Source organism: Cynoglossus semilaevis, chromosome 7 (genome assembly GCF_000523025.1).
Source record: "Cynoglossus semilaevis isolate Cse_v1.0 chromosome 7, Cse_v1.0, whole genome shotgun sequence".
Classification (NCBI taxonomy): Eukaryota; Metazoa; Chordata; class Actinopteri; order Pleuronectiformes; family Cynoglossidae; genus Cynoglossus; species Cynoglossus semilaevis.
The window spans coordinates 2,734,821-2,745,425 of record NC_024313.1 but is presented as its reverse complement, the minus strand read 5'-3'; the positions used below and the strand labels follow the sequence as shown (position 1 = coordinate 2,745,425).

At 43.3% G+C, this 10,605-nt stretch overlaps 1 protein-coding gene across 1 annotated transcript in view; it reads left to right on the top strand.

The window, feature by feature from the left end:
* LOC103380713 (calmodulin) overlaps positions 1-7,021 on the top strand; it is a 9,048-nt gene extending 2,027 nt beyond the window's left edge. Inside the window, exons 2-6 of the mRNA XM_008312759.3 lie at positions 1,996-2,026; positions 2,661-2,804; positions 5,688-5,794; positions 6,042-6,177; positions 6,790-7,021. Of these exons, the coding sequence (XP_008310981.1) occupies positions 1,996-2,026; positions 2,661-2,804; positions 5,688-5,794; positions 6,042-6,177; positions 6,790-6,818 (447 nt within the window). The 3' untranslated portion in view covers positions 6,819-7,021. The remainder of the gene's footprint in view (positions 1-1,995; positions 2,027-2,660; positions 2,805-5,687; positions 5,795-6,041; positions 6,178-6,789) is intronic.
* The last annotated feature ends 3,584 nt before the right edge of the window (positions 7,022-10,605 follow it).

Sequence of the window (10,605 nt, the reverse complement as noted above, 5' to 3'; positions counted from 1 at the left end):
AAGAGTGTTTGTGTGTGTCTCCATGGTAGACACACACTGTGTGTCAGTGCCTCTGTCCTGAAGAATGGAAGTGTGTACGGGAGTGTGAGTGTCACACCCATCTGTCAAGAGCGATGGCTGGGTTCTGGGCGTTTCATTTCGGTAATTGCAGGGAGACAAAGTTCTGTGTGTTCATAAAAGTTTCTGAGAAGAAATTTGACAGTATTTAATAGTGAGGAAGAAATGAAGTCGATAAGACACAGTGGATTGGATTAAGATTCATAAGGAGTTCTCTTTGAGTAAAAAACACAGATGGAAAGGTCTGCAAGAAGGAGGGGGTTGGCTGAAATACAAGATTCAAGGGGGAAAAAAACAACATGTTTTTTGGGTCAGTGAGAGGCAGAGCATCTGCACAGACCCCATCATCTTGGTCCTGAGCCAGGGGAGGATCTATAGTCCTGAGTCACCAGTCCACAAAGAGAGACAGCAGGGGCACAATGGGAGCGGCACAGCATCGCTCGTATAGTGATTCAGGGATGAAAGTCAGCCAGCCTGAATGGAGATAGCATGAGGCTAAAATATAAGACACTGCTAATCATTTGAACACACAGCGTCCGTGATCATTTTTGTGTTGGCTTGATCCGTTCTCTCGCAGGGCTTGTTCAGGCCACGGGCTCAGGCCTGTTTTATAACAGCAGGTCACTTTGTGCTTGTCAGGCCGGGATCTGCTCACATCCATTTCTAACCAAATGAGTCATTACGCAACAAAATCAATTTTCTGCCAGTCAAAAATACATTCACCTCCACGCGGAGAAGCCACCGGCCAGAGCTGCGATCATTTGTCCCTGCAGGAAACGCACAGGGTTTACAGACAAACATCAACAAAGGCTCTTTTTAGGGTGACATTTCCAGTTTTGCAAAAAACAAAATTTTCCATAGTTTTGCAAAAAAATAAAAAATTAAAAGTGAAATGCCTGCTGTAATAAAGGGTTTTAGAGTGCGATTTACTGCTGGTGTAGTCGGCCTGTATCCACAACAAGGTTGCTTACAAACACATAAACAAGTGGATGGGCTACAGGAATTTGCTCAGAGGCAAAACTGGCTGCTCTGACTAATTCACAGGAAACATGGGAATGGAAAGTATTGGTGTTCAGGAAAAACACCATTAAGAGTAGTGTGTGTGTGTGTGTTTCACAGATTTTACTCTGAAAATCAGTTGACTGCTGAAAGCATGCTCATTTACAAGATAAAATCAATGTTTTGGTTTTCAACAAGGAGTGGTTGGACTTCCAGGAAATTAAACTACAGGTTTTTCAGAAATCCTTTAAATAGACCCATCGCAAGTGCGTTGTTACATATGTGTGGATATTATGCATTCACACATTGCCACTGTGGGTGTTTAAGATCTGTGCTTTAAAAAAAAAAAAAAAACCCTTTAAAGAAGAACCGTTGTGTGCTTGTTTCCATGCAATTTAAGCACGCATGAGTCACCGTCAGACACGATAGAACCCTAGTTAGCCGAGAGAAACCCAACTGTGGTAACCCGGCAGTTCGTTTCTGTGTTGCTAGGATGATGAGAAACAATCCCTTGCTGATATGTCCTCAGACGACCCCGTCTTAACATTTTCCTCCAGTTAAGGACAGCACTTTGTCTATTTCATTACACTGTCCTGTTATCCTGTGGACACGCTATTCAAAGTCAAATTCCACTGCAGATGTAATCAACAAAAAGACAAAGTACAGCCAGACGTTCTTGACTCCAAACCTTAAGCTAAATATACAATGGAAGGAGGAATAAAAAAAATAAAAAAAATAAATAAATAAACGCTCTGTTGTGTTACAGTGAAGCATTGTTATTGGCTCATCTTGGCAACGACAGACTAGTGAATACTATGGTCGTTGTTATGCAGGACCATGGTGGGTGGGTGGGTGGGGGCAACAAGGAATGAAGTAATAACAGTTCCTCTTTAATTAAATGTTTTTTTTTTCTCTCTCCCTCTTTTCTCCTAACACCAGGCTGACCAACTAACAGAGGAGCAGATTGCAGGTAAAGATTTATCCACTCATTTCTTTTACTCTACAGCCAGCCCCGCTTGAAATCTTTCTCGCATAGTTTTTATTTCCTGCCTGATAAGTTTGCATTACACTTAAAGAGAACGGCAAAAATAGCTATCTGAAAGTTCGGACGCCCACATTACCTTGGTAGATAATTAGCTTTTCAGAATGCAGAGCAAGTTCGAGGAGAGATTATTTGAAGCCTCTCCCCATGAGTCAGGAAAAAAGCTATATTCAGATGGAGTGAATCAACAGTCTTTCAGGCATTTGCTTGCCAGTAGTTTCCAACTCTTAATCTAACAAAAAAAAACAACTCTTTATGAAAGGATGTCGGTTCAAAACTCTTTTGACTCTTTTGCTCACTATAGCATGCTCTTGAAGGGATTAGAAGTTGTATGTTGTATGTCAGAGGTACATTTATGTGTGCCAAAAAAAAATTCAAATTTCAGTTCTCTTTTTTGTGCGAGGAAATCAGATAAGCTTGCCATGAGCTCAGCACATTCACACTTCCATTCCCACCATCTTCACTTTCACATAGGAATGGATTATTCTTGCGTAACTGTGGTGCGACCTAACGTTACCCATCAATCCATGACGACTAAAATCTTTGCCTTTCTTTTGGGCAGAGTTCAAGGAGGCTTTCTCCTTATTTGACAAGGATGGCGATGGCACCATCACCACCAAAGAGCTTGGCACCGTCATGAGGTCGTTGGGCCAGAACCCCACAGAGGCTGAACTGCAGGACATGATCAATGAGGTGGATGCTGACGGTGAGTGTGCACAATGTACTTAGTGTAACCCCTGACGATTTAGATTTAGCCACCATACATTCCCTGGTCAATTAAAATGACTCATTCAGACTAATTCTTATGTAAAGAAACCTAATAATAAAAAAGAAAACTGGAAAATAGAATTAGAACAACAGTGGCTATAATTTACAAATACAATTTGTAAATTGTGAATTACAAATAAAATACATGTTTTTAATTGTATTTCAGAGGGTTTGCCCCAATAATTTGTACATGTGTATTTGCAAACAGTGTTGAGTATTACAGCTCAGTTATTAGACACACATTTAAACCGGTCCAACGCCGGTGAATATTTTTTAAGTGCTGATTTTTATAGACAGCTGTTGTAAAAAAAAAATGGGAGGGGTTTATTATATAGGTTAATGGAACTGCCCCTGTTAATTCCACTTTAATAAATGAACAAAATGACTGCCACGTGCAAACCTTTGGATCTTAGCTTAGTGCACGGTTCCGAGTTTGTCGGCGTGTCCCGGTCGAGCGCGGGGCTTTCGCGTGACTCTTTGATAAAACCTCTGTTACAAATGGACGACGGATTAGACAAACCACCCATTACTGACCCATTTCAAAGCCCGTCAGAAGCGTTGTTATCCACCTGCTTCTCCTTTCCGCCAACTGTCAACCAACCGCTCGAGCCAACTGCTCCGGGAGGCTTCGTTTTCAGATGACACGTCCCGCTGTGTCAGCAGTTCAGTCTCTGTCACTTACTCTCTGAGATATGGATGTGAAGGAGGTGCCCGCAGTGCTGGTGTGACGAGTACATGTCAAGCCACTGAAAGTGTTGGTCCCATAATTGGGACAAATGTATTCCCTCATCTTCATCCCTCCTTCATCCTCATCTCCATCCTCTAACTTTTCATCCGTCCTTGAGCATCTCCACAAAAAAAAATGGATGAGAGAGATGAGGACAAATCAGAGGGAGGGAGGATTCTAAGAAGTTTTTCAGTAGCTTTCCAACTCCCTGTCCTTGGGCGGTGATGTCGAGGATGTTAGCTGTCAGCGAGGCTTTAGTCACAGTGGTAAACTGCCAGCTTATAGGATTTCGTTAATGGAACCGCATTGATCAGAAGAAATCGATTGCGACGCAGCTCGGCTGCCCCTCTATTGAAATGTCTTCCCACCTTCCTTATAGTCTCCTCCCTCTCAGTTGCACCGAGGCCGGCGAGTGCATGCACGTACACACACACACCATCACTAACATCCCCTTGTTCTGCCTCTGCCTCCCTTGGCTGATGCAATCTAGGTCAGACAGCAATGAAGTTAGTAATGGAAAATAAAAGTGGTTACATAAGGCCTCTCCGCGCTTTGCACATCCCGTACCCACATCAGCAGCCATGAGATGTCAGCTGGCTCATTGAAATTCAGCTTTATTTGTCAAACCAGAACGCTGTGCCACCGATTGACAGTGAATAGGAAACAAGGATGGACAACTTTGACTAGAAGGAGGAGGAGCTGTTTATAGAAACAGTCGCCGGCTATTTGACTGCGAAAGCCGAGCGGCACCGCGTCACACTCGGAGGTGAACAGCATGAAATACAAACTCTGGCCTCAGGAGACCATATGCAGTGAAGAAAAAAAGTGTCAACTAGACTTATATCAGGACAGAGAGTGTGTGTATGAAATAAACATGTTATCACAGGTGTGCAAGTTAAATTTACGACGCAAAAACGTGTCTTTCAAGTCCTCAGTTTTCCCCGTAGTTTGCGTCATCGCCTCTTTTGTGTAATCGCACCATCTCCCACTCTCACTGTTCTCTCCTTATATTCTCTCCTCTTCACATCTCCATCTCTCTGACACCCACTCACTCCCTCTCTGTTTTCTCTCTCTTTCCCCCCCACCGTTCTCTCTCTCTCTCTCTCTCTTCCTTCCTGCCAGCCTTCCCTCTTCTCTCCCATCTTTTAAGTTCCACTACAGTAGCTTGCAATCAGATGTAATCAGGAAATATTTTATATTTTATTTTAGAAAGAAAGCGACGTTCCCTGCCCCCCAGCTCAGTCTCTCTGGCTGCTTCAGTGCTGGATGACCGGCTTGTTTTGTTAGCCTGCATCACTGGAGGATCACACACACAGACATATACACATTTTACCAACAGATCAGACTATTCAGTGCCAGGAGATCCGTGCATTATCTTAGTAAACCCAAAAGTCGACCCCATTAGCGCTGCCTCCTACCATTCCACTTCCATCTCCGTAATTGCAATCGGAGAGCCGCTGAGCTCCCCGTAGGTTCCTCCCCTGTCAAGAGGGTCTGATCCCCTGGTAATCCTGTCTTGACAACAGCCGCATGGATATCGACCGTACTGCACTTATGCATGTGTCACCGGCAGTTAGCAACACCGGATACAGCGCTGCCACCCATGACTCAATTCCCCAAATAATTGTGAGTCCTGGCATGACTTGCAAATGCATCATTTGATCAGAGGAAGGAAAAAAAAAAAAAGAACTGTGCATAAAAAAACAAAAGCAAATGAGACATCTGGACGGACGCTCTTATCACTGAACATTTAGCACAAGTATGACTGACTGGGACACAAGGAGAGATGAGCCTCAGATTTATGTAGGCTTCTTGAAAGGCCATCTGTTGTGTTAACTATAAATCTACATTACGGACGAGTCGCCAGGAGCCAACTGAGTCTTCAGTGCGCGTACCAAAAGTAACCACCTGGGGCAGTCTTTTCCTGAATCAGTGTCCAAACCAATCTAACCAAATGTCGCCCAATCACAACTCAACTAGGCAGCCCAGGTAAATAAGGTAACTAGAAACGTCAGAAAAATGCTGCAAGAAGGAAGGGAGGAAGCAGAACTGTGCTAGTCCAGTATTGATGGTTATTGCTATCTCTATTTGTAGGAAATGGAACCATCGACTTCCCAGAGTTTTTGACCATGATGGCCAGGAAAATGAAGGACACTGACAGCGAGGAGGAGATTCGTGAGGCTTTCAGGGTATTTTACAAGGTAAATGTTTGTAAAAAAAAAAAAGTTGCAGTGGTACTGTTGTCTGTCAGTATTTTGAAAGGCTAAAAGTAGAACAATGTGGGTTAAAAAAAAAAAAAAACTGCATTAGTTTCCGACCTCTTAACACCTGCTTCTATATCTGCTCATTAATTGATCTGGTGGGAATTTTTGGCCTCTGCAGTTTTCAACCTTTGGGGATATTTTTGCCTGTTTTCTACACATTTGATCCCGTGTCGCTTGTTTCCAGGACGGAAATGGCTACATCAGCGCTGCAGAGCTCCGTCACGTCATGACGAACCTGGGAGAGAAGCTAACAGATGAGGAGGTGGACGAGATGATCAGAGAAGCAGACATCGATGGAGACGGACAAGTCAACTATGAAGGTAACGGCGTTCATTCGGGAAGAAGTGACACGTATTTTATTCAATGGATTTGAATTATTTTTAGTGATAAAGTAAGGGATTTATGTTGGGAGAAAGTCATCTCTCCATCTCTCCACTCTCTAGGGATTTATGTTGGGAGAAAGTCATCTTTCTGTGTGCCAATCCTCCATCTCTCCACTCTCCGTCCCCTGGTGCCCTGCACCACAGACTGAGCCAGTTGATATAATATCCATACGACTTGGCTGAGAAGTGGCCTACATATACACTCCCACTGAACCACAGAGAGCGTGTGACTCTGCAGGCCACGGATGCCTTGACGATTGATCACTTTTTTATGTTTTTGTGCATGTGTGGAGGGAGGGGGAATGCATATCATCACAATGTGAAATGGGTTTAATCAATTGGTTTCGATGGGATTCATGTAAAATCTGTTTGGGAAGCTAACAGCAGTCGAGAGGGTTTAGGACCGGCCTGAGCTGACAGAAAAAATAAAAATGTGATTGCTGCACCTGCGGGATGGTGTGCCAAATCTGTAAAACTGATGTCCTTATTGACTTTTGTCCTCTCTCTCCCTCCCTTTCCCTCTCTCTCTCTCTCTCTCTCTCACTGCAGAGTTTGTACAGATGATGACTGCAAAGTGAAGCTTGTCCGCCCCATCCTGTCCCCTCTTAGGAGAAAAAAAACACAAAAAAGGATAAAAAAAAAAAAGTCAAAATGTTTTACTTACCTCTTAAAAAAATGTTCATTTATTCATACTGTTTCTGTATAGAAAATAATTGAATGTTGAATTAATCTATCCTTCTGTCCATACAGGAAAAAAAAAATATTAAAAATATACAAAAAATAACTGCATGAAAATGATGGTTAGTGATCCTGTCCCTTCCCCCCTGGAAATCAGTTTAGCATCAGTACTTAACAAGTAACAATAACGTTAAAAAAATAAAACAAACACGCCCTGTATCTACTACCTTCAGACTAAAGCAAAAGCATCTGGCCAACTCCGTCCAGCTCCATTTGCAAGTGGTAAATGTCTGGGTTGGCCGTCTCTTCTTTCCCTCTCTGTTTTCTGTTTTCCATGCATGCAGCTTGAGACCGGAGCACTAACCTCCATGTCCCTCCCCACCCGCCTCCAGACTACCAGAGCGTGCTGATTCCACTATAAGCTGTCCTCTTGTTGGTTTGGTACCGTTTTTTGTTTTTTTCTTTTTTATTTTGTATTTGGAGAGGAACCCTGTTGAAGAAGTGAAAGATGTGACCAGGTTCTAAATTTAAGTGGAATGGGACTTAATTGTATGCTAGAAAAAAAAAGAGAAAAATACAATGTACAAAAAAAAAATTACATTTCAAATGTTTGGCGTGTTTTTGTTTTGTTATTTGGATGGCCATCTTAGTTGTTGTGCGTCCTGCCCTTTTTTAAAAAAGGGGAACTTAAAAAGAGTCTTACGGCGAGCTTTCCTTTTTTCTTTTTTTTTGGCAGAGATGGAGTGTCTGTCTTTTTTTTTTTCTTGCAAGAGAGAATCACTGGCCTTCACTTTCCTTTTTCTTTCTTCTGTTTCTCTACTCAGACAAAGGCATAGTGAAGGGTGTACTGTGTTTGCAGCGCATGCTGTTAGGAGTGTCAGCGCACCAGTCTTTGCAGCTCTTCATCTGAGTTCAGTTTACATTCATTCCAAGTTGTACATGCTAGTCTTTTTTTTTTTTTCAAATAAAGACCATGAACTTTATTTTGGCTTGTGTTATTTTATGTTTGACTTTAAGAAAGAAAAAAAACAACAACAACAACAACAATCTATAAAAGGGCAATGTAACAAGCCTACGCTTTGTTTACTGACCATAATTTTGAAAGTGTCAATAATAAATGATTGTAAATCCCAGCTCTTGATGTGCACTGTCACTGGCTGATGTTGAGCAGAGGAGAAGGTTCAGTGTGTGTGTATATGTGTGTGTGTGTGTGTGTGTGTGTGTGTATTCAGGCCCATTACGTGGCAGGGAGGCTGCAGGGAGAGTGAGCTGCTCGCTGGGGAAGGAGAGGCAAGCACAGAGTGTTTGCTCTCACTCTGAGCCACGGATATTCGTACACATCCATGACGGCTCTCTCCTCTCTTAAGACACAGACGGTTGCTAGGCAACAGCAGCATGCTGTAGCCGGGATGATGATGATGGGGGGTTGGGGAGGGTTGGAATAAACCCTCCCGTTTGTGCCTGCGTTAGCTTGTCCTAGTAAGGCAAACCAGGCCACGACACTCAAAAGACGAGCATGACGGATTCAGCAGGGGCCTCTGACAACACTCACTACCTAAATGTTCAAAATGTCAAACAGGAAGAGCGACTCCTTTACTATATATGGAGGGTAATTTGCCCAAAGATAGACTGAGGCATCTCTCAGCCAGCCTACACACACGAGGTAACATAAGTCATAAAAGAACTATCCTCGTCCTGGAGCGAGACAAACGCACCTCACTTTTTTTTTTTCTTCTCCTGCTTAGAGTAGGAACAAGGCAATAAACATTCTTGGCATTTTTCGCATAATCTCCGCAGATACGTTTGACCTTCTACGCCGTTCGGTTTCTCCGGAACGAGTCTCCCCTGCACGGATGAGATAAAAATGTGGCTGAGCTACCATGAATCAACAGGAGGAGCAGAACTGCCCTGATGGTGGCTGCAGTGTTGTATATTTTACAAAAAGCAGACAGGTTAATCAGAACAGTTTCCACTGGCCCCTCCCTGCAGCACTAGATAAGCCAATAAGAAGAGCCGTAGAGCTGATTGACAGTTAAGAGTCTGGGACTGAAGCACGAATAAATCTGTGAAGTCGTTTTTTATAGTGCTGGAGAATGACGTTAAAATAATTTTAATAGTTCTATATTTTTTAATCATTTTCCTTTTTGCCCAATTTTGTTCTTAAGTGAGTGTCTGTCACCACAGAAAGCCTCACACTTTTCACTAGTCACATTGTCTGACAGCCTGCCTGTCAGAATCAGAATTTCAGGCTTAAACTCAGGTAATTTACATTCACTTTCTAACAGTAGCTGGTTTGAAACAGTTATTTAGCTCAGTGTTTCCCAAACTTTTTTTCAGGGGACCCATATGTTAAAGCATCACAAACCTTCGCAAACCAAGTCAATAGACAATGTTCGTAAACTCCTGGGAAACACGATGCGAGACGACCCTAAAAAGTACCACCATGATGACCAACGTTAGAATATAGCAGCCTATTAGCTTCCACCACACAGGGGAGATGTTCATAAATGTTCATGTTTAAATGTTGTATTAATTGTGCATGGTACGTTTCAGATTTATTCAATTGAAAATGTCAATGTGAATTTTCCCCACGTACCACTAGAGAGCGCTGGCGTACCACCGGTGGTACGCGTACCACAGTTTGAGAACCACTGAGCTGGCCGCATCTGGCATCACATAATAAAATAAAAGAATAATATAATCCTCGTTTTAAATTTTAAAAAAGTTTTTACTCGCTTTGATGGGCAAAGTTTTTCTTCCTTACGCAATTACCGTGAAGACAAGCCAGTGCCAGGTGGAACGAGGCCGCTTGTAAAGCTATGCTGCCAGATGCCCAATGAGCCTCATCCTATCAAAATGCCAACCAATCACAAGTGGAACAGAGCGTGTCCGCGCCGGGGACAGAGGGGTTCTGTGGAAAAGGCCTCTCGTCCCCTCTCTCCAGTGGGCGAGGGGGGACACCTGAGCACCCTGTAGGTTAAATTAGGAACATGAATATTTCACGTGTAAATGAAGCAGCACTGCGGAGGCAGTAATGCGAGAAGGATTGACAGGGCAAAGGTATCGCATGTCGGCGCCCCTGGAAAAAAAAAACAAAACAGGCGCGGGTTTGACGAAGGGGCAGCGGCGTACGGCGGCGGCGTTGTAGCTGCAGTATTGTTTGAGGACATATTATCTTTGTCCTGGCGGGGGACGTTTCACCCAGGGAGACAGATTCAGTTTGGAGTTAGGATTAGATGTGTCTTTATGACGTGTGTGTGGTTGTGGTTAGTCACCGAGGCCCATCTATTTGTGTAGTAACCAACTGTATTAGTGGAAGGATGAATATTTAAAAAAGAGTGAGAGAGCTGGATGGACAGAGAGAGAGAGGGGGAGGGATTGTTGTTATTTTTTAAGTGGCTCTAAAGAAGGAAACAGTTGTAAAAGCTCACGGCAGAGGCCGTAGCACTGCAGTAAAGGCCGACGGAGGCGACGGAGGTTTCATCTTGACACCTTTCACCCTTAAATAATACACAGAGAGAGACAGTAAAATAGTCACTTAGCCGGCAGATAAAAACTTGTAAATCCTCGTACATCTTGGAGCGTTTCCATCCTCCTCATTTATTATGTTCTATTGATGCCAATAAAACACAGACACGTACAGTAATTACCTGGTACGGACCCCCCACGTACCACTAGAGAGCGCTG